The following is a 25434-nucleotide window of genomic DNA, read 5'->3' as shown; positions in this document are numbered from 1 at the left end:
TCCAGTCCTGAATCCTGAACCTGCAGCCCTCCAGAAGGTGAGGTAATTGTAGCCACCAGAGGAGTGGCCTTTGGTGACAGACGTATTCTCTGGTGCATGTGTAGATGAGATCACGACCATTTGTCCAGGAGATCCAGTTGGAAGGACCGAGCATGAAATCTCCTGTACTGCAGAGCCTCGTAAGAGGCCACCATCTTCCCCAGAAGGCGAATGCACTGATGAACAGACACTCGGGCTAGTTTCAGGACATCCCAGACCATTGTTTGTATCACCAATGCTTTGTCCTCTGGAAGAAAAACCCTCTGCACTTCCGTGTCGAGGATCATTCCCAGAAATGACAACCTCCTGGTTGGTTCCAAATGTGATTTTGGAAGATTCAGGATCCAACCATGTTCCCTGAGTAGATGGGTCGTGAGAGCTATGGACTGTAACAGCTTCTCCTTGGATGATGCCTTTATCAGCAGATCGTCCAAATATGGAATTATGTTCACCCCCTGTCCGCGGAAGAGAACCATCATTTCCACCATCACCTTGGTGAGTACCCTCGGTACTGTGGAGAGGCCAAATGGCAGGGCCTGGAATTGAAAATGACAGTCCAACAGCGTGAATCAGAGATAAGCTGGATGCAGCGGCCAAATCGGAATGTGGAGGTATGCATCCTTGATATCCAGAGATACCAGGAATTCCCCCTCCTCCAGACCTGATATCACCACCCTTAGAGACTCCATTTTGAACTTGAACTCTCTCAGAAAGGGGTTTAGTGATTTTAAGTTCAGAATGGGCCTGACTGAACCATCCGGTTTCGGTACCACGAAAAGGTTCGAATAGTAACCCTTGTTTTGCATCTGGGGAGGAACCGGTACAATAACCTGTGCCTCCACCAACTTCTGGATGGCTCAATGTAGGATAGCCCTGTCTGCCGGCAAAGCTGGCAAGCCTGATTTGAAGAACCGGTGAGGAGGGAGATCTTGAAATTCCAGCCTTTACCCCTGGGACACAATATCTTGCACCCAGGGATCCAGGCTGGACGACACCCAGACGTGACTGAAATGTCTTAGTCTCGCCCCCACCGGCCCTACTTCCAGGCCGCGCGGTCCACCGTCATGCGGAGGACTTTGGCGTACCTGAAGCAGGCTTCTGTTCCTGAGAACCCGCAGCAGCAGGATTCTTGGATATTGGTCGACCTCCTCTAAAGGTGTTGGACGGTTTGGCCTTTCTTGTTTTAGCAACCCAAAAGGTTGCTAAAGAAAAAGGTTTCTTTGTAGCAGGTGCAGCTGAGGGAAGAAAAGGTGACTTACCCGCTGTAACCGTGGAGATCCACGCATCCAACGCTTCCCCAAAGAGAGCCTGGCCTGTGTAGGGTAGGGTCTCCACAACTCCACTGGATTCCGCGTCGGCAGACCACTGGCACAGCCAAAGTCCCCTACGAGCTGAGACAGACAGCCATGGAACCCAGGTCTTTCACGGATTCCACCATAAATCCTGCAGAATCCTGAATGTTACGTAAAAACAATTAAACATCACTTTTATCCATTGTATCCAAAGCCTCAAGTAACATGCCTGACCACTTTACTATAGCTTTGGAAATCCATGCACAGGCAATAGTGGGACGTAGAATCTCCCCTGAAGCCGTGTATTGAGCCGGATTGAGACGTGTATTGAGCCGGATTTGAGCGTAGTATCAATTTTGCGATCAGCCAGTTCCTTTAAGGTGGTAGATCCTGTAACAGGTAAAACCACCTTTTTCAAGAGTCTGGATACAGACGCGTCCACTATGGGTGGGTTTTACCATTTTTTCCTATCCTCCTCAGGGAAGGGGAATCTGGATTTTTTTTCCCGTTTTTCCCATACTTTCTCAAAAATAGCATTTCATTCCTTGGACGCAGGGAAGGTTAGCGAGGCTTTCTTATTGTCAGTGAAATAAGCCTCCTCAACCTGCTCAGGTGTTGTATCAGCAATATTCAACACATCCCTAATAGCCTCTATCATCAACTGCACCCCTTTAGCAAGAGATGCGGCCCCCCTAAGCACATCCCCATCACCGTCTGCTGTGTCAGAATTGGTATCCGTGTCATCTTGCATAATCTGGGCAAGAGCACGTTTGTGGGAACCTACAGAGGTGGGCCCTGAGGTAACAGAACCGGACCAAACTGCCATAGAGTTCTGTAAAACCTGAGTTGCAGATTATTTCTGTGCAACCCTAGTAGAAATCTGAGAAATCATAGATTTGATAGAGGATAACCATTCTAGCTCCCTTGATGGTATGTGCGCTAAAACAGTGCAATCCTGATTGCATGGAATGAGATCATCCTGAGAGGACATATCATCCTGAGAGTTTAATAATAAACTCTGAAAATAAACTTTTACCAGAGAAGCTCTGTAGAGCTCCGCTAGCTGTGACCGGCTCCTCCGGGCACATTTTCTAAACTGAATCTGGTAGGAGGGGCATAGAGGGAGAAGCCAGCCCACACTCTCAAACTCTTAAAGTGCCAATGGCTCCAAGTGGACCCGTCTATACCCCATGGTACTAATGTGGACCCCAGCATCTTCTAGGACGTAACAGAAATACCTCTGCATGCTGTGTCTCATTAGTCAATGTTGTGCCGTGCGTGTGACCTGTCATGACATCACACGCATAGAGAGAGGAGCCGGGACGCATGCCAGTGAAGAATGATTAGGGTGCGGGCTGGGAGTGGTAAATGCTGCTTGTGCAGCGTTTTCTCACAGTGGGGTTCATTCCAACCCGTTCGCACGCAGCGGTTTGTCACTGCGGTGCGAACGGGTCCGGAATGCGCATGGGTCGTCGGGTTACGACGCGACCTACGAAGGAAGCGGTCGCAGAGCCGACCACAAAGAAGATTGACAGAAAGAAGGCGTACCTGGGCGGATCCGGAGTGTTAGAGACCATTTTCAGGGAGTGGAGAAGAAAACGCAGGCGTGTCCAGGAGAACGGAGGGCGGATGTCTGACGTCAAAGCCGGCTCCGGCATCGCAGAGATGTCGCACAGGGTAAGTATGTCCAGGGCTAGTCTACTTTTGCTTTAAATTTTTTTAAGCTTAGCAGGGCTGCACAAGCAATCGCAGCCCTTCTAAGCTAAACTACACTCCCACATAGACGTGCACTAGTTGATCGCAGCAGCAGCAAAACGTTGCTGGCTGCGATCAACTCGGAATGACTACTTGTGAATGGACGGGGTTGGGTTAGTATGCGGCGGCCATGGCATACCTTGGGGGGGGGGGGGGCGCGGCTGAGGCATACACCGAACAGGGGGTTTGGGGGGGTTTAAGCGCGGGGGCAGAGCCGGCTCGGCTGGCGGAGGGTTAGGGCACTTTGATGACGGGTCTGGTTTAGCCTCTCCCACTCGCCCCGTGCCTCTCTGAAACACTGCTGGCTTCTATACCTGGGCCTCACAAATCTCCATCACCGGCCACATGAGGCTCCGCCCCCGACCATGCTAAGCTCTGCCCCCAGCCTGCAGAAGCAGTATCCCCACTGGAGTAGACCCCTGGTCACACGAAGCTCCACCCCTGGCCACGGTATGGTCCGCCCTCTGTATTCTGAAGCTGTGTTATAACTAAGTGGGGGATACCCCAGCCTGGTCCTGATAAACTCCACCCATGGCTACCGAAGTTCTGACCACTGGTCGTGCTAAGCAGTGTGTGCTGGAGAATGCTGGTGTCTGCCCCATTCTTTGTAGAGAGGCAGAGCTGCAATTGAAGCAGCGGCAAAGGGAGCTAGGTGGCCACGTTACACTGATCCTCTGGGTGCCAGGTAATGGGCAGCAGTGCTGCTGCTAAGAAAGGGTCACACTGCCGCAGTCTCAGTCTGTTAAACACATACACATTGCACACACATACAGCACAACACACACACACACACACACACACACACACACACACATTGTATACATACTGTACTAATGCACACATACTTACTATGGTGTGGCATTAAGTATATAATGTGCACTACTGTGTGACGTAGCATGTATAAAGGGCACTACTGTGCGGTGTAATTCTAATATGGAGCAATATGGTGTGATGTAATGTGTATATGGAGCCATACGGTGTGATTTAGGGGGTAATTCAGAGTTGATCGCAGCAGCAAATTTGTTAGCAGTTGGGCAAACCCATGTGCACTGCAGGGGAGGCAGAAATAACATGTGCAGAGAGATTTAGATTTGGGTGTGGTGTGTTCAAACTGAAATCTAAATTGAAGTGTAAAAATAAAGTAACCTGTATTTACTCTGCACAGAAACAAAATAACCCACCCAAATCTAACTCTCTCTGCAAATGTTATATCTTCCATACCTGCAGTGCACATGGTTTTGCCCAACTGCTAACAAATTTGCTGCTGCGATAAACTCTGAATGACCCCCTTAATGTGAATAAGGAGCGATACGGTGCAGTGTAATGTGAATATGGAGCGATACGGGGCGGTGTAGTGTGAATATGGAGTGATGCGGGGCGGTGTAATGTGAATATGGAGCGATACGGTGTGATTTGACACCTCAAAAGATTCTGCCCAAAAGCCAAGCAGCTGGGTCTCATCCATTTTGGCTTGTTATGTGTAGTCAAATTAAAACAGATCCTTTTGCTTCCACTGTGGCCAGCTTTATCCTGAGTGTGAGGTTTAGGAGCAATGTCTTAAACCCCATACATACTAGACGAGAAAGTAAAAGATATCGCTCAGAAGGGCCATTCTGAGCAATATCTTTTACTATCTCGTCTAGTGTGTACACTGAACATCGTTAACGATGAGTTTCCTGCACATCGTTAACGATGTTGAATGTATACACTAATACCCCTTTTCCACCTAGAAGCATGGGCCGCAGTCGTGAGCCTGACACGGGAGCTACCCGGCTGTGGCCCATGTTCAGCCCCCTTTCCCACTACACTCACCAACCCGGCATATTGCCGGGTTGGTGACGCTGCTGGCGACGCGGCAGGGGCAGCGCTGGGAGATCACATGATCTCCCAGCTCCGCCCTTCCATACACTGTGAACAGGAGCCGTGTTGCATCGACTAGCAAAAAACACGGGTAAATGCGTGCCCCCGTGCATTTACACGTGTTTTTTGAGCTAGTGGAAAAGGGGTATAAACTAGATAGTAAAAGAACAGTTCAGACATTGGAGGACCTCGTTAACGAGGGCATGGCCCCCACTCCCCCTGCAAGTTGTATTCTTTTGCCGATGCCGGGTCCTGCTGCAGCCAATATTGCCGGGTACACACATCGGCTAGTGTGCACGCTAGTGTGTACTCGGCTTTAGATTTTGAAACTCTTTGATCTTTACTACACCACTGACCTTAATACTCTAACACTAATGCTCTAACCCAGTGGTCAGGGAACAGGAGTTAATTACCCCAAATGGAGTAAAAATTTTATTCCTGGGGGTTATGGATGGTCTCGCTGCCAAGACACAGCCCCGTCCAGCACCGTCCGGCTCGTGATGTGACGTGCTGACGTCACACCGCACTCCCTCCTGCCCGCCCTGAGCTGTGCTCCTGGCCACGGTGTGACGTGCTGACGTCACACTGCTCTCCCTCGCGCCCGCCCATCCTGCACTGTCCTGTCCTCCTGTCCGCAACCCGCCAACCCATACACAAAACTTGAAGTGTTCTGTGGATCAGACAGTGGCCCACATAACAGTGCGAAATTCCCACTGACATTACTGAAGTGAGGATGTGACCATCTGTCTCCTAAAAGTCGTGTCCCCTTCCCCCCTCATCCATCTCTCTCACATTCATTCTGTTGATTTGGGGGAGAAAATGTTAATTAACCCATTCATTGCCAAAAAAAATGCAGAAAATAATAATTATAAAAAGTTTTATATATATATATATATATATATATATAAAAGGTAGCACTCCTGGGCAGTCAGTTGAGTGAAATAAGCTGATGCTTTTAATATCAACGTTTCGGGGCACTTCCCCTCCCTGTCATGATGATGGGGGGAAGTGCCCCGAAACGTTGATATTAAAAGCACCAGCTTGTTTCACTCAACTGACTGCCCAGGAGTGCTACCTTATTTTGCATGCATATGGATGGGATAAAGCTTTTCTTCCCTGGAGTGCACCCTGGCAAGTAATTGATAGCTACCACAGGAGTGCCAGATCATTGGAGTATATATATATATATATATATATATATATATATATATCTATATATATCTATATATATATATATAAAACAATGGGGGAATAGGGGTACCGGCGACAAGTGTGGCTAAAAACAATGTTTTTATATGCTTTAAAAAAGGCCAAAAGGATGTTATAAAATTTATAAAATTTTTAATATATACGAGAGTAAAAACAGTTCCAAAGGTAATAATAATATTTTTTTTTTAAATACAAGGAAAACAGATTTCTCATAAAGGACTAATGTGAGAAAAAAAGGATAGGAAATTCAAACTTAACTTTAAGAACAGTGGGTGGTCAGTACAGGCCCAACGCGTTTCGTCTCAACAGACTTCTTCAAGGGGTATATATATAGATAATCAGTATCTCAAATGTCATATAAACAGTGATAACCAGTATATATGCACAATAATATATGATTTCCTTCCTTTCAAATCAAGGGGGTAACATCAGCGTATCTAAATATATTTTGGGGTAAAAGGTAAAAAGTTCCCTGACCTCTGCTCTAAACAAACTCCTAATCCAACTCTAACACCTAACCCAAAAACCAAACCCTAAAAAAGGGAAGACTAGTTGGGCAATCTGGTTCTTATCTGCTGTCAAATTCTATGGGGGAAATGTAATAGGGTGTGAGAATCAGAAAGTGAGAGATTTTAGGCAAATTCTCCTGATTTTTTTAAAGTGGCAATCACTTACATGGAAAAATCAACCTGGTTTTGCCATGTAAATGATTGCCACATTAAAAAAACAGGAGAATTTTACCCAAATCTCTCACCTTCTGATTCTCACACCCTACTACATTTCCCCCTTTGTTTCTATGTAAGGCAACAAGAGCCACCTCCTGTCCCTCATCACCAGAGATTTCTCATCTGGGTAGGTGATCCTATAATTACCATATGGAGTAATCCCAGTGTGCAAAGAGCGCAGCGTCCCTGCCGTTGTGGATAGTGGTAAGAAGGACTGGGCATTGGTCTTGCTCATTGCGCAGGTGTGTGTGACAGAGACAAGTGTTGGACTCGGGCTTTGTAATCCTGGCACATCATTCACATGTGCGTGAAGCAGTCCTTACATACGTGGATGCAGCTACATGATCACATAGCAGACGCTCGACCTGAAGGGAATGTATTTGTGCTCTGACTGTTGTACTGGCAAAGGTGTGAGACTGTCTTTCTGTACCCAGCGTATAAATCCCGTCGCACTACATGGGAAATGCTCCTTAATCTGGTAGACAGTTTCACACTGGCGTGGAGAGAACAGTCCAACAGTACCCTTAGTTTATGTTGCAAAAATGTAGGACAAAGTGGGTGAGTGCACCAATGGTTCCAGTGACTTAAAGCTGCGCACGCACAGTGGTTTTTATTTGTGATACGATTAGTATCTTACATTTATAAGCTCCAACATATTATACAGCACTGTACATCATAGGGTCATGGCAGACTGCAAGCTGGTAGTCTTGTTACTGATGGGAGGAATTGTGCTTCTTTGTTTAATCAATGGAAATGATAAATGTCTATAAAAAAAAAACCAATGCTGAGATGTACTGCATATTAGTTTTACTAGTGTAGATAGACTATTCCTAGTTAATCTATTTCTTACGAATCATATACAATATTCTTATCTGTAATGTTTAAAGCTTTAAGAAGTTGAATGTAAGGAGGAACCACAACAAATCTAAGGGGCATAAATAAGGAACAAAAATATAGTGCTATGGTTTGTTTGAGGAAGGGGGGCCCCAAATCTCTGTCTTGCTTAGGGCACCATGAGGTCTAAATCCGCCTCTGCATAGAGATGATGCTGTATATCTGTAATAGGCAGGCTTTAACCACTTGCCTGGCATGGTCGCATCAGATGTGACCATGCCTGCAAGTGCTTTATCTGACCTGATTGCACAGGATGTGACCAGTCAGATAGAGAGTGTTAGCAGCGGCAGGGAAGGAAAACTTCCCCCCGCTGCTGCTGTCAGAGGGACCAGAAGGTCCCCCTGCCTTCCAGCCCCAAGCCCCCAGTGTTGCCGTGCTGACGATCATTGCTGATCGGTCAGCACGGCAGGATCCCCCATTCCCAGCGGCTGCAGACAATAGTAAGTGTAAATCATCGCCCCCAAGCCCCCCTCCCCCTATCCCTGTGTACCTGGCAGCTGTCTGGGCTCTAAAAACGAAAATCACGATGGTCGCAATGTTACCATTGTTCCAATGGTCACAATGTTCCCGATCGATGTTTCGATGCTGGGGGGGTATTTAAAAAAAATAATTCTTTTTTTAAACTAAAATCATTTTGGATGGATAGTGTTAAATTCATGTTCTTCATCTGATTCACTCATTTAAAAAAAAAGGCAATTTCTGAGATTTTTTTGGGGGGAAAAAATCACAAGTTTTAGAAGTGTTTAATTATGTTACATTATATACCCCAGTACTGGCATGTATTAGCTCACTAATCCCCACACAGCTCCCAGCCTGTCTGGCGGTAGAGCAGGGGCGTTTCTACGGAGGAGGGGGCCCGTGTGCAGGGGCGTATCTACGTATTGGCCAGGATCGCACTCGCCAGGGGCGCCAGCAGAGGAGGGGCGCCGCTGGATCCGTTCCTCCACCCGCGCTGGGTAGTTCCTCACCTGCTGCTAGCAATGAACACAGCATGCAGCAGTGGGCTCCGGGGTCCGGCACTGTATCGCACTACAAATGAGAAAAGCTACATAAACTACACCTCCCAGCAGCACTTGCAACCAGGAGCTCCCGGCAGCAAGGGTTGCTGGGAGGTGTAGTTTATGTAGAGTTTCTTGTTAGTAGAGCGGTGCAGTGCCGGTCCCCACCCATGCTCCCAGAGCCGATGCAAAGCCTGTCTGGCTACGCTGTTCCCAGCCACAGTCCCAGAGTGGCCCGCCCGCCGCCCGCTCCGGTCTGTAGCCGGCTGGGTGTTGGCTGCCCAGAAAAGTCCTGAAGAGAGGATCGGCCGCGGGACTCCCCAACCATCAGTGTTCCCACTGACACAGTGCAACACAGGAGGGGATGGGAGCTGGGCATCCTGCATGGATGGGATTCTGCACAGCACAAGGGGTAGTGGATTCTGGCAGAATCATTCTGCACAGGGGGAGGATGCTGCAAGGGGGGGGGGGGAGTTTGCATAGGCTGCACAGGCTATAATTCATTCACTGCATATAAGGATCTGTGTCTAATCTGAACAGTAGGACCATAACTCCTGAGCTGCTAGAAGATAATCTATTGTTGTAACCCGGGCCTGCCAGTACTGTAATTATCCTGATTACAATCACAGGACATCCCCAGCCTGTAAACCATATATAAATACAGATTACAGTATAAAGAAAATACATATTCATGTTTAATCGCATCTTGGCTGAGTAAAGTGCTTGACCGCACCATCTCTTTGGTGTAATGTGCTTTTGACCAGAACTGTTTTGTGGATAATGTGAGGTTTAGCCAGATATATACAATCTACAGAATGCATGGTTTGAGAGCTATGATATGCATATACAATGTATTTCTCATTAAACAAATAAATGATAGACCCAGCTAAGGAGATAGTATTGAAACCACAGGATAATACATTGCGGTCTCTGCATTTTTTGTTAATGCCTTAATACAACACTTTTTGATTACACAAGACCAGGAGTACCGCTGTTTCTTTTCTTCTATTTACCTTACCTGGCGGAGGGCACCTGTGCAGCAAAACCAGATATACAGGAAGTTCCGGACTATCCCACATTGTATGTATATATATATATATATATAGACGCAAGGATTAATATTGTGCCACATGTGTGATAGACAGATATGTTGTTTAAAAGGCTAGACACTATGACACTCCCCTATGCTACTAACGGGGCGTCTGCTGTTACCCTCAAAGAATATAGGGGTGGTAAAACCCTAAAGACAATGTAGAAAAAAGGAGGGGACGAGGGTAAGTAGCAACCTCGGTGTCCGTAAAAGATATAAAATTGCCAGTATGTTTAAAAGTAATAAAAGTCTATTTATTAACAATTAACACCAGGGTGACCTGTACCTACCTCTCTCTAAGATAAGGATACTTTTATTTGCTCTTTTATTTGGTGCTTTTAGTTCAGTTGTGCTTTATATTGTCCCATAGTTTTATGTATCTCTTTTATGTTTGAATTTTATGTTAATAAATAGACTTTTATTACTTTTAAACATGCTGGCAATTTTATATCTTTTACGGACACCGAGGTCGCTACTTACCCTCATCCCCTCCTTTTTATATATATATACATATATATATTATACACACACACACATAAGGAAGGCACCAGGGTAAGCCCGACTCCGGCAGCATGGACTGCCACAGTGCTGGAATGATGCTGTATACATATATACATATATAGGCACTACTGTGTGGAATAATGTGTATGAGGGGCACTACTGTGTAGCATAACCTGAATAACGGACATTGCTGTGCTGTGTAATGTGAGTAAGGGACACTACTGTGCTGTGTAATGTGAGTAAGGGACACTACTGTGCTGTGTAATGTGAGTAAGGGACACTACTGTGCTGTGTAATGTGAGTAAGGGACACTACTGTGCTGTGTAATGTGAGTAAGGGACACTACTGTGCTGTGTAATGTGAGTAAGGGACACTACTGTGCTGTGTAATGTGAGTAAGGGACACTACTGTGCTGTGTAATGTGAGTAAGGGACACTACTGTGCTGTGTAATGTGAGTTAGGGACACTACTGTGCTGTGTAATGTGAGTAAGGGACACTACTGTGCTGTGTAATGTGAGTAAGGGACACTACTGTGCTGTGTAATTTGAGTAAGGGACACTACTGTGCTGTGTAATGTGAGTAAGGGACACTACTGTGCTGTGTAATGTGAGTAAGGGACACTACTGTGCTGTGTAATGTGAGTAAAGGACACTACTGTGCTGTGTAATGTGAGTAAGGGACAGTACTGTGCTGTGTAATGTGAGTAAGTGACACCACTGTGTGGTGTAATTTGAATTGGGGGGCGCCAGTCCTTTACTGTGCCAGGGGCACTCTGACCCCTAGATACACCCATGCCCGTGTGCACCTCCGGGTGGGCCCCCTCCTCTGTACGGTACTGTAGACTCTGGCATTGTTCCGGAGTCTACTGCACATGCGCAGGTCTCCGGAAACATGTCGCCCGCCATGATCCGGAGACCAATTTGACTGCCGCGCATGCGCGGTGGCCATTTTGGTGGCGATTGCAGCTCCCGGCGCTGGACTCCGGAAAGGTAAGTATTAAAATGGGTGCAATGGGTGCGGTGTGGGCCCCCCCTGGCCCCAGGGGCCTGTGTGCACCGCACCCATTATAGAAACGCCAATGTGGTAGTGGACACCAGTAGCTACCAGAAGCTGGCTGGAGGAGTCTGGGCATGGCCTGTGCTGTGTGGGAGTTGCGAGCACACAGAGTGAATGTGAAATGGGTCGCATCGACCCGGCTTCCCGTTCACACAGCACAGCACCCTGCTCGCTACCCGAGTTGGAATACTGGGTCTCTCGACTCAAATTATTATAATTGGGACCTTTTAGACTGCACAGTAACACGTGTTATGGCAGCTCATGTGCAAAAATCCATGTTCAAAGCTGGCGGTCTGAAAGGGGTATTACAGGCAGTTGGGGGGAGCTGTCAGCAGGGGGGCATGTGCTTGCTGTTTGCTCCCATGAACATGAGCTAGACAGACACAATAGTCCATTATTTAATAGATACTATTTCTCAAATGATTAGTAACGAACAGTTTCCTTGCTAGAAGATGGTTCATGAATTCATGTAATGCTCTGTATTTCTTTTGCAGTTCAAATACAGGCCACCCGGGCCCTAATGGTGGTCGCAATGCTGTTGGGATTCATTGGCATCATTATCAGTGTTGTTGGAATGAAATGTACAAAAGTAGGTGATAGTAATCCCATCATAAAGAACAGAATTGCTGTCTCCGGTGGGGTCCTGTTTCTTGTTGCAGGTAAAAAATGTATTTATTAAATGTTCTCAAACATATACAAGATACATAAACAGCCCTATTTATCAATTTTATTTTTACTAAAATAATGTGAAACAGGTGTTTTTTACTTCCTTTTCACACTAGTTTAGTTTCACTGAAAAGTATTAAAGTACTTTTGGAGCAGTTTTCATGTGAAAAAACTTCTCCAAGCTTTTTAATTCATATTTGATCTCTGTTAAAAAAAAAACATGTTTTTTTTAAATTTTAAAAAAGGAACTTATAGGCCCCTGTGCGTTGGTCCGTGATCCGGAGAGCTCCTTCGTGAACAGGGCTGGCGACAAGGGCGTCAAAGGGGACACCTGTAACGGGTGCCAAGTATATGCCACTAAGGGGTCTATTTACTAAGCCTTGGATGGAGATAAAGTGCACGGAGATAAAGTACCAGCCAGTGAGCCCCTAACTGTCATTTTTCAAACACAGCCTGTGGCATGGCAGTTTGGAGCTGATTGGCTGGTACTTTATCTCCAGCGACTTTATCTCCATCCAAGGCTAAGTAAATAGACTTTAGTGCTTATCAGGGATGTGAGTCGCCTTGTCCAAATATGGCAGCGAGCTGTAGGCAGTGTGATTGCAGCCTCAGAGTGAAAGGAGCCTCTCACACACAGTGACTGTGCGGCAAGTGTGTGCCTGCTCTTCCCGGTCCAGCTATGTTGCAGGCAGTTATGGGACATGGCAGCAGCAGGATTCCCATGCCCTGCACTGGCCTCTTCTGGTGTGGTGTGAGGGCCACATGATACCTGCTGTGCGGTGTTTGGGTCTGGATACTGGGGAGTGTAGCAGGTGAGTCTCTCCCCGGGGTAAGAGTGGATTAGTGAGGGTATACAGGACTTGGGAACGGGTGGGGGGCTAGGAATGTAGCATGGAGTCACTGGTGAGAGACAGACTGTGGGGTGTGTGGGAGGAAGGAGAGATTGAGAAACAGACTGTGGTGTGTGTGGGGGAGGAAGAAGAGATATACATATTTAAATATGTGTATAAATAAATATATATATTTATTAACAGTTTCTTATATAGCGCAGCAAATTCTGTTGCGTTTTATATATATATATATATATATACATACACACACACACACACACACACACACACACACACACACACACACAGAGAGAGAGGAAGCAAACCAAAAAATGTCCAGACAAGGGCATTATAAGGTAAACCAGTTTAACTGCACATGGCCAGCTAAACAGATGAGAATGTCCTTGTTATGGATGAGTATAATGCTGCTATGGATTGCCATGATGCTGCTAATATAAGGGCTTCCTTCCTTTTTGATGCATTAGATAATGCTGTTTTGCACTTTATAAGGTAGTGTGCTGGTTTACCATATTATATGGTAAACCAGCACACTATAATAAGAAAGCCTCGCTAACCTTCCCTGCGTCAAAGGAATTAAATGCTATTTTTGAAAAGGCTTGGGAAAACCCGGATAAAAAATTCCAGATGCCTAAAAGGTAGCATTTCCTTTCCCGGTAGTGGATAGGAATAAATGGGAAAACCCTCCTATTGTTGACATGTCAGTATCCAGACTCTCAAAAAAGGTCGTTTTACCTGTTACAGGATCTACCGCCTTGAAAGAGCCGGCTTATCGTAAAATTGATAACACGCTCAAATCCATGTACACGGCTTCTGGGGCAATACTACGTTCCACTATTGCCAGTGCTTGGATTGCCAAAGCTATAGTAAAGTGGTCAGGCACGTTACTTGAGGACTTGAATACTATGGAAAAATGTGATGTTGAATTGTTTTTACGTAACATTCAGGATTCGGCAGGATTTCTGGTAGAATCCATGAAAGACCTGTGTTCCATGGCTGCGGGAATTTCTTCCATGTCAGTATCAGCTCGTGGAGGACTGTGGTTGTGCCAGTGGTCTGCCAACGCGGAATCCAGGAGAAGTGTGGAGACTCTACCCTACACAAGTCAGGCTCTCTTTGGGGAAGCGTTAGATGCGTGGATCTCTACGTCTTGTTAGTCACCCTTTCTTCCCTCAACTACACTTGCGCCGAAGAAAACCTTTACTTCAGTTACATCACAGCCCTTTCGGTCTACCAAGCCCAGAAAGGCCAAACCGTCCAACACCTTCTTTCGGTGAGGTCGGCCCAAGTTCAAGAAACCTGTGGCTTCAGGTTCCCAGGAACAGAAACCTGCTTCAGGTACACCAAAGTCCTCCGCATGATGGTGGACTGCACGCCCCGGAGGTGGGGCCGGTGGGAGCGAGACTTAGACGTTTCAGTCATGTCTGGGTGTCCTTCGGCCTGGATCCCTGGGTGCAAGATATGTCCCAGGGGTACAGGCTGGAATTTCAAAATCTCCCTCCTCACCGATTTTTCAGATCAGGCTTGCTAGCTCTGCTGGCAGACAGGACTGTCCTGCAAGAAGCCATCCAGAAGTTGGTGGAGACAAAGGTCATTGTGCCAGTGCTGCCTCATATGCAAAACAAGGGTTACTATTCGAACCTTTTCGTAGTACCGAAACCGGATGGTTCGGTCAGGCCCATTCTGAACTTAAAATCACTAAACCCCTTTCTGAGGGAGTTCAAGTTCAAAATGGAGTCTCTAAGGGCAGTGATGTCAGGTCTGAAGGGGGGGGGGGGGGGAATTCCTAATATCCCTGGATATCAAGGATGCATACCTCCACATTCCGATTTGGCTGCCACATCAAGCTTATCTTCAATTTGCACTGTTGGACTGTCACTTTCAGTTCCAGGCCCTCCCATTCGGCCTCTCCACAGCACCGAGGGTATTCACCAAGGTGATGGCGGAAATAATGATTCTCCTCCACAGACAGGGGGTGAACATAATTCCGTATCTGGACGATCTGTTGATAAAGGCATCATGGTTGGATCTTAAATCTTCCAAAATCACATTTGGAATCAACCACGTTGGGCGTGGCTTGCTTGCTGACATAGATGGTTGGACGTCATTCGCTGTGTCCAGAGTCAGCGATTAGCTCCATCGGAGATGCGCCGCTGAGTGAACGTGCTGTCCTTGGGTGGTCCCGATTGTGGAGTTGGCTAAGTGTGCCTTTTTAAACTACTATGTATGTGAAAGGTTACACTAAGTAAAGTATTGTTTTAATCTATTATTCACGAGTGCGCTCTCCATCATTTGCAATTTTAGATTTCTCCCCTGGCTGGAGTGGATGAGCGGGCTCGACATGTTTAATCCTATACTTCTGGAGTAATATGGTGATTGTGCGGACTTTATATATATATATATATATATATATATATATAATTATTATTTCTGAGGGGGCCCCAGAAATATCACTGCACCGGGCCACGAGATTTCTGTTGTCGGCCCTGTTCGTGACTCTGGTCATCTCATCACCAGCTCACTGCTCTTTGACCCCAGTCATCTGACCAACATCTCCGTTTACAGCACAAATCAAATGACAGGGTCACAGAGCTGCAAGCCAACAATCAGATGACAAGAGTCACTGAGGAGCTAAAAACTGTGGTTCACCTATCACCGAGTAAGTGCAAGGGGGGGGTGGGGGATAGCGGCAGCTGGCGGCGCCGCATACGTAGCACATTGTCAGGGTGTTTATTGTGGAAAATACCCTGAAGTGTGCAGAGAGGATTCACAAGGTTTGAGCTTTCTTGCAAGTTCTGCCTCTGCATGCGATAATTAATACATCCCTGCAATGTATTCATTGCAAGTTTGAATGATTTTATCACATCCCATCCGCATCTGAGGGATGTGGATTATGATAAATATGTCCCTAAGAGTAAAATGAAATATGCATAACCTGGCAAAAGTTATTAATGGAATTAAGACTAAGGAGTAGATATACTGTATTAAGCCTGCAAAAGTGATAAAGCAGTCATAGAGCAGTGATAAGTGAAGGTGATAATGCACCAGCCAATAAGCTCCTAACGGTAATTTTTCAAACTCATAATAATTGGCTGGCGCGTTATCACCTTACACTTATCACTGCTTTATCACTTATAAAGGCTTAATACATCTGCCCCTAAAAGATCATTTCTATTCATAAATAAAAGCAACATTTAGCCTAACAAAAGCTGCTGTCAATTTATGCATCAATCACATTTTGTGGGTTGAGCAGGCAGTTGAGACATGAAGTTACAGCAATGCAATCTTTGATTTTTGCATCTGCTTCGCCATTCCATAGCATGGCCCAAACTAGGATTTTCTGCATAAAGGGTAAGGCAGTACTTTGGTGCTCCCCTTCCCAAAACATCAAATAAATGTAAAAAAATGTCAAACTATGCCACACAGTAGTGCAACCTTGTTCTCATTACACTACACAGTAGTACCCCTCATTAATATTACGCTGCCCCACAGGTGAGACAGGGGGAGATACAGAGGGAGTGAGAGAGAGGAGAGAGAAAGATGGGAGAGAGGAGAGGGAGGGAGAGAGATGGGAGAGAGGGGTGAGGGAGAGATGTGAGGGAGAGATGTGAGGGAGGGGTGAGAGACAGAGGGAGGGGTGAGAGAGAGAGGGAGGAGTGAGAGAGAGAGAGAGAGAGATTGAGAGAGAGAGAGGGAGGGGTGAGGGAGACAGAGGTGAGGGAGACAGAGAGGTGAGGGAGAAAGAGGAGAGGGAGGAGAGAGATGGTAAAGACAGGGAGAAAGATGGAAGAGAGAAGAGGAGAGATGGGAGAGAGGAAATGGAGAGAGATGGTGAGGCAGAGAGAGGTGGGGTGAGGATGAAGGAGAGGTGGGAGAGAGAGAGGGGTGAGGGAGAGAGATGAGGGAAGGGGTGAGGGAGAGAGATAAGAGGAGGAGAGACAGACCAGGCTTGGTATGGAAATTAAACCAAATATATACTTACCACACACTGTGTTAAGCACACAGCACCTTGCTGACGCTGACAGTGGCAGGTAGGATCCGGGAGTGGGTCCCCGCAGCCAGCAGCCCACTGCCCTTACATTGTCATGTGCTTTGTTCAGCACTTGATTAATTCAGGCTGTGGCAGACTTTACAATCAATCAAGGGGACCACCAATACGTTTCTTGGCAAGGACAGTGATTTGCCGCAGTCACAGTACGACTGTTGTCTTGGGTCAGCAGCCCCTGCTGTCAATTATCCTTGTTGGACCACCAGCTGGAAAGTACACTGCTTGACCCTTGTGATCAAAGTGTATGATTCTGCAGCTAGTGTGCTGCGGCTGATGGTAAGAATGCTTAATTAGTAATCTTTAGTTAAACAAGACAATACAACAATACATTTTAATATCTGTTTTTTTGCCAAGAGGTGATCATTAAAGTAAGTCTGTAATTTCTTATCATATGTGGTAAACCAACAGTATTTAGGCAAAATATACAGTTGGTTGAAAAATAGTTGAACAATATACGGTATATCTAAAATAGAAAATCAAATTAATGGCTACCTCAATAAACATGATATAAAGGTAAGTATATTTTAAGTAGCTGTTTTAAGACAGCGATTTGTAGTGTACTAAAAGCATGATGTTTAAATAAATACTATCGACCTAGCAAGAAATATATTAAGAGCTGAATTTGCACAGGGTCAAAGCGTATTGAATTTATTGCATAGGCATCACATTTATTATGTATATTGTGTTGAATAAGAAGAATAATCTCTCTGAAACTAGTTTTGAAACTTAGTCCGTTTGCAATATTTACACTTTGTATTGTATAGTGACATATACATATCTGATCTTTCACTTAAATTTGTCTCTCCAGGTCTGTTAACATTAATAGCTGTTTCATGGTATGCCACTCATGTTACTCATGAGTTTTTTAACCCAAGTACCCCAGTTAATGCTCGGTAAGTTAAAATCTTGTAAATTGTTCATGTTATAATGGCATCAAACATTTCTATTTTATCATGACATACTTGCCTACTTTTGAAAAAGTATTTCAGGAGATTGTGAAGGTAACACCTATCAGCGCGGACGTGTACTGCTACATCTGAGAGGCGGGTCATAAAAATGACTGACCTCCAAATGTAAATGAACCCAAAAGTTAGTAAGATCTACTTGTTGAAGAAAAGACACTGCTATTTTTCAGGATTTGTTCACGTATTGTGTTTTACAAGAGTTTCCATATACTGTCAGTGGCCATGACAAACTTTATTTAAAATGTATGTAGGCGTAGGGATCAGTGGGGCAGATGTATTAACCTAGATAAGGCATAAGGAAGTGATAAACCAGTGATATCTGCATGGTGATAAAGGCACCAGCCAATCAGATCCTAACTGTTAATTTACATATTGGAGCTGATTAACTGGTTCCTTTATCACCTTGCACATACCACTGCTTTATCACTTCCTTATGCCTTCTCCAGGGTAATACATCTCCCCCATTGTGCCTTATAACCCATGCAGGAACTGGCACTGATGAGCTCATTTGAATGTATGTATCTCTGATTTCTCTTTTTCTCCAAGAATGTAACAGCTGCATAATGGGGATAAAGTGTAATCAGGGATATTGATGGACTATTCAGGGAGTTAGGGAGAGTGCTGTAGAATGCGGGAGGGTAGGCAACTATCTATCAATTACTACCACCAGAACCCCGTCCATTATTATTTGACCATTTCCAAATTTGCACTCCTTTTATAAAAATTCTGCAGCTGTGTCTTTGTACTTTCTTTAATACTCAGAGGTGTGTTTGAAGTCAAGGACACAAATGCTAACACAGTGGGCACACACTGTGGTCAGCATTTGTGTACTCATCATCAGTACCGTAACTAGACATTTTGGTGCCATGTGCCAGAAAGCGTATTGTGCCCCCCTTTTCCCGCACATGCGAAAAACGGATAGCCAAAAATAAGAATCTGTGACTTTGTAGGGGAAGGGGCGTGGCCACGGAAGAGTACAAATTCAAATGACATCACACAGTAGTGTTCGCTATTCATATTACACCACACAGTAGTGTAGTATAGCTGCCCCTGCTATAATCATCCAGAGGATCATTTTTAAATAGAGTTGTTCTGGCAGGGCTTATCATAGCAGAGATGAAATATATAATTATTTAGGCCCTCTTTATTTTCCCACTTGTGTCTCTCAATTACTTCCAAAGTACTTTGTTGTTCTTTCGATACCTCTTTTCTTTTTAACCCACAGTACAGAGGTTATGGATCAATGGGGCAACCTGGTTTAGGTCGACGGGGACAGGTCGACACATGAAAAGGTTGCCATTAGAGTTTTGATCATTTTTGGTGTAACATGACCAGGAACCGCAATTCACTCGCCAGGATACTACTTCCACTCATAATTGCAAATCCTGCTTTTTAGCAGAATTTGCAATCCTTTGTGTCGCATGTCGGAGCCGCCCATTGCAGGGAAAGGCCTCCCACATTTGGAAGCCGCTGCCTCAGTTTCCCTGCTGCTGTCCCCGCAATGCCCGTCTACGCCTTGGAAATGGAGAGTTGCCACCCGCCTGATTGAGAGGCAGTGGCATTTGCATTTACTGTGGGTGACCCGCAGTAAATGCGGGCACATGTGCATGATAGGCCCTGTGCATGCACCTGCCTGGCGAATGCAAAAATTCCGGTTGGATCGCGATTTGAGATCCAACCTGAATTAGGCCCGTAGTCCACGTGGATGGTAAAGTATGAAAAAGATGTAAAAAAAAAACCCTGCAAAAAAAAAGAGGAAAAAAAAAGCCATGTCGACCGTTTCATGTGTCGACCTGCCCTTTGTCGACCATTTGACTGTGTCAACCTTTTTCCCATGTTGACTGTGTCAATGTCGACCAATAATGGTTGACCTATTGACTGTTCACCTAAGTACTGTCGACCTATCATCCGGATACAGTACAGAGGTGACAGGACAGTGGGGACAGCACTAAGGTAAAAGACACAGAATTCAAGTGACACAGACAGATCAGGACAGAAGTGAAAGGGATAGAATAAGGACAAATGTGACAGAGACAGGGCCAGGACAGAGTGGCTTGGATAGAGGTGACTGGACCAGGAGGGACAGGGTCAGGACAGAGGTGACAGGGACAGTATAATGGGGCCAGGACAGAGGTGACAGGATCAAAACAGAGGGGACAGGAAAGGACATGAGTGACAGGGCTATGACAGAACAGAGGGAACAGAAGAGAGAGGTGTTAGAGACAGGACAGAGATGACGGGGACAGCACAGTGGGGAAGAACAGAAATGCATACCCTCCAACATTTTACACACAAAAATCGGTACAAATTAGAAAAGGGAGCGTGGCCATGGGTAAAGGGGGCGTGGTCACGCCCCTTTTCCTATACTTTCAATGGAAGTTTGGAGAGTCAAAAATAGGTACAGACCATAAAAAAAAGGTACTGTACCTATTAAAAAGGTACAGTTGGAGGGTATGGAAATGAAAGGGCCACGACAGTGTTGACTGGACCAAGATAGAGGTGACTCACGCAGGACCTGACTCTGCTGCGCAGTCTGCACTTCCTGGCTGTACCTGTCCTGGGCTGACTCTCTGTCTGCCTTGAGTCCTCATTGTGCAGGGCACTGTGGGAGTGGCTTAGGGCTGGGAGAGACGTCATCATGTCTATCCCAGGAGAGGGGGTGGAGAATGTGGGTGGGAAGCTGTAGCGATGCACGCTGTCTTGCATGTAGTGATGAGCGCGCCACTACATACATGACAGCGGGCAGAGCTGCAGCTAGTGACGGCGGGCGGCAGCAGTGGTATACATATGTGCTGTGTGCAAGGCACCTAAGGCACTACCCTAGTTATGGCTATGCTCATCATTAGCATCTGAATCTGCACAAGCTGCAAGCTTGGTGTAAATGATCCATCTGAAAAGTATTAAAATCACGTGGAACCACTAAAAAGACACAATAACATTTTAATACATGTCCAGAACATGCCCCTGACACTCCCATGAAATGCCTATGGAAATAAGCTTTACTGAGCAGTAATCCCTGCCTAGTTCTCACCTATTTCACGCTAACCTGTTGCCACTCGCAAATGCACATAGATAGCGATACATGCAACTTTGGGATGCTAATTTGATACAAAATCTTGGGCAAAGACGTGTGCTCAGCAAGGAAAAAACTGCAAATTCTACACATGAACCCAATTCATACTCAGGGGTCTATTTACTAAGCCTTGGATGGAGGTAAAGTCAACTGAGATAAAGTACCAGCCAACCAGCTCCTAACTGACATGTTACAGGCTGTGTTTAAAAAATAACTGTTTGGAAGCTGGTTGGCTGGTACTTTATCTCTGTCTCCTTTATCTCCATCCAAGGCTTAGTAAATACACCTTTAAATCCCACATTCCCTACATGCAGTAACCTTTGTAGTGTTATTATAGTGTAATTGCACTCAAATTTTGTTGCATAATAATAATAATAATAATAATAATGATTATTATTATTATTGACCCTGAAATTAAAAAAAAAGGACTTTTCACTATCTTAAAAAATATTAAAGCACACTGTTTCTGACATATAACATATTTGTTATATCTGTGTCCACTGTTGTCGTCAACAGTGTGATTTCAGGTTTTTAAGCAGGTGATTTCAGACAGATGACTTACTCTAAGTCTGGATACACACTATGCGATTCATCATTGGTACAGTCGACAAACGATATACAGTACTGTATCGCTAAGTGCAACGGCAGGTGTGTACAACAGATACGTATGTGAACAGTGTAGTTCACAGACATATCACATCAGCCCTGCAGCACGGCAGAGATACGGATATCAGTTTCTTGCTGATATATCAGTTCATGCCTGTGTGCACAGGTATCCATCCTACCAGCCCATTATGATGCCACAGGAACTGCCAACAATGTCATCACAAGCAGGCAAGCAAATTTAAATCCTCACCCAGTTTTTCAAATGAATGCACTCAAGAAGAATATGGGTTTTGCGGCCGTGCGCACCTCTGGGATATATATATATCAGTCAAATACAAGACAATAGGATGGTAATTTCAAACCATAGATTTCATCTGTTCAGTCTAAGATCTTCAAATGGCTTTCCTTCTCTCTCCAATCTATTTCCAGGAGAAATGGATGCACACTCGTCCACATTCAAAAGAACAAGAAGGGCATATATAGTGTGATAAAGTTCCTAAAACACTTTTTATTTCATCCATAATGTCAATAAAAATTAATTCATATATATAAATCCACCAATAAAGTGCCAATGTGCATACCGGATAGTGTGGGGTGTTCAAAATGCCCACCCAAAATCGCATAATGATAAACAGACAGTTCCTCCCCGGGTTCAGGAAACTGCAGCAATTCTGGAGTGAGGCGTTTCAATCCTTCACACTATGAGACTGGTAGGTCAATCTGGAAACCCAGGAGCCTTTATCAAGGTGTATGGTGGACTGGGTTTGCTATCATTATATCCCCTTTACTGTGACCCAATTGGTCCAGGCCAGATCCCATTTACCTATTATTTTAGTCTCCCTTCTATCCTCATGCACATGGGTTTACAAACTTAAAACTTACAAAACTACATCAGCACAAACAATACATAATACACTTGGTGAATCTAATAAAACTCGGCGTGCGTTCCATTCTTCCCACTAATGGAACGCACGCCACTTCCGGACCACGTGTGTCCGACTTCCTGTTCTCAAATGAGGAAGTCCGAAGTCCGTCCTGCTATTGCTATCAATCCTCACTCCCAAGTGGGACAACTTCCGGCTGTTGAGCCGCACTAACAGGAGTTTCCCCCGGCGCTTGAGGCGCACACGTCACTTCCGCTCTCTAAAGCGGAAGCGCATATCCTGTATGTTGAATGGAACGCAATCCTCCACACCATCCCTTAAAAACCTTCTTAAAGCGATAGGTAGTTAAAGTACACTAGCGCATCTAAAAAATATGAATTCATTTAAAATACACAGGTAAATTTAACACCATAGGCAAATGGGTATATATTAATACACACCACTACTTTCATTGGAAATATAACTGACAACAGATAGGTGTACCACATTCAACTGGTCTCCTTAATTAAAGTGCATAATTTGGATTAACATTATAAATAAACAGAGGTAAAGAAAGATCAATATATATAAACATATGATGACATTAAATTGCAATGAAATACCGAATCATAAAAACCACTTAAGTTCAAAATCTAAATTAAGACCTTTAGGGGCTAAAGTACGCATATCATATATCCATTTCATTTCTATTTGCGCTAGCCTTTCATCTATATTATTCTTCCTCCTGTGGCTTTGTACTACGCTGATTCCAATACATATTTTATTCCAGAACAACTTTTATTATGAATTTCTTTAAAATGATTGGGGACCAAATGATTTTCAAATCCATTGTTTATATTACGTACATGTTCCGCCCAACGGTCTTTTAACGGTCTTGATGTTGTACCGATATATTGTAGTCCACACTTGCACTCAATAAGATAAATACAATTCTTTGTATTGCAAGTAATAAAATCCTCAATTTTATATGATTTTCCGGTAACTGTGGAGGTGAAATGTTCTGTTTTTACTGGGTTGCGAGGTATGACACTTACACATTTTACAAATGCCACATCTATGGAAACCTTTCATTTTTATACAATTAGACCTTTTTGGTGGTATAGCACTTTTTACCAATTTTTGTTTTAATTTAGGTGATCTTCTATAGATAAACTTTGGACGATCTGGTAAAATTCTCTTTAAAATGGGATCTTTTGATAATAGATGCCTGTGTTTGGTCACAATTTTTTCCATTTCCTTATATTGCATATTGTATGACGTAATAAAGGGAAGAATTGTTTGATTTTCCTTATCCTTTTCTTTTGGTACCAGCAATACATTCCTATCTATTTCTGATAACTCAACAATGTGTTGGTCAATAATACGTTCTTCATACCCTTTTACCACAAATTTTTCTTTTAATTCTTCCGCTTGTTCCTTATATACAGCCACATCAGTACAATTCTGACTAATTCTTTTAATTTGTCCTTTCTGTACATTTGTTATCCAATTTGGATGATGATTACTAGTGGTGGGTATGTAGGAATTGCTATCCGTGGGTTTAAAAAAGGTTTTTGTTTGTAGGACTCCATTATCAATATACAATGTCAAAAAATTAATCTCGGTATTACTAACATTAAAAGTCAAATGGATATTAAAATCATTTTGATTTAATTCTTCACAAAACAACTCTAAATCTTCCTTCCTTCCTTCCCAGGTAAAAATAATGTCGTTAGTAAAATGATACCACGATGATTCTTCCAAATGTGTTGCTCCTCCCATGAATCCATAAAAATGTTAGCATAGGAGGGGGCAAACCGTGTGCCCATTGCGGTACCTTTTATTCGTTTATAAAATTTTCTGTTAAACCAAAACACATTGTTATTTAAAATCAAGTCAATACTCTCTAAAATAAATGGGATTTCCTTTTTTTCAACATCACCCTTCTCTAAACAGTATTGATTAGATTGTATCCCTTTTGTATGTTCAATTATAGTGTACAAGCTACTGACATCTGCTGTCCCTAAAAATAGATTATCATGCCATTCAACTTGCGATAATTTTTCTAAAATGTCTATCGTATCTTTAATATGAGACCTAATCTTTAAAACTTCCAGTTGTAAATGATAATCAATAAAATGCGACAGATTGGCAGTTATGGAGTTAGTTCCAGCCACTATCGGTCTTCCAGGAGGGTTCTGAGAATCCTTATGGATTTTTGGCAAAATATAGAGAACCGGGATACTTGGATCCTTTACGTTCATATAGTTCTCCTTTTTTTCAGAGATCACGCCCTGTGATCTATATAAACTTAAAATAAGATTTTACTTACCGATAAATCTATTTCTCGTAGTCCGTAGTGGATGCTGGGGACTCCGTCAGGACCATGGGGAATAGCGGCTCCGCAGGAGACAGGGCACAAAACTAAAGCTTTAGGATCAGGTGGTGTGTACTGGCTCCTCCCCCTATGACCCTCCTCCAAGCCTCAGTTAGGATACTGTGCCCGGACGAGCGTACACAATAAGGAAGGATATTGAATCCCGGGTAAGACTCATACCAGCCACACCAATCACACCGTATAACTTGTGATCTAAACCCAGTTAACAGTATGACAAACGTAGGAGCCTCTGAACAGACGGCTCACAACAAATAACAACCCGATTTTTTTTTTTTTTTTTTGTAACAATAACTATGTACAAGTATTGCAGACAATCCGCACTTGGGATGGGCGCCCAGCATCCACTACGGACTACGAGAAATAGATTTATCGGTAAGTAAAATCTTATTTTCTCTGACGTCCTAAGTGGATGCTGGGGACTCCGTCAGGACCATGGGGATTATACCAAAGCTCCCAAACGGGCGGGAGAGTGCGGATGACTCTGCAGCACCGAATGAGAGAACTCCAGGTCCTCTTTAGCCAGGGTATCAAATTTGTAGAATTTTAC

At 44.4% G+C, this 25434-nt stretch overlaps 1 protein-coding gene across 1 annotated transcript in view; it reads left to right on the top strand.

The window, feature by feature from the left end:
• CLDN19 (claudin 19) overlaps positions 1 to 25434 on the top strand; it is a 100520-nt gene that overhangs the window by 33788 nt on the left and 41298 nt on the right. The window contains exons 2-3 of the mRNA XM_063942953.1: positions 11915 to 12079; positions 17791 to 17875. Coding sequence (XP_063799023.1) covers positions 11915 to 12079; positions 17791 to 17875 — 250 coding nt within the window. The remainder of the gene's footprint in view (positions 1 to 11914; positions 12080 to 17790; positions 17876 to 25434) is intronic.

This window comes from Pseudophryne corroboree, chromosome 10 (assembly GCF_028390025.1).
Source record: "Pseudophryne corroboree isolate aPseCor3 chromosome 10, aPseCor3.hap2, whole genome shotgun sequence".
Classification (NCBI taxonomy): domain Eukaryota; kingdom Metazoa; phylum Chordata; class Amphibia; order Anura; family Myobatrachidae; genus Pseudophryne; species Pseudophryne corroboree.
The sequence above is the reverse complement of the archived record's forward strand: the minus strand, read 5'-3'. Positions and strand labels throughout refer to the sequence as shown.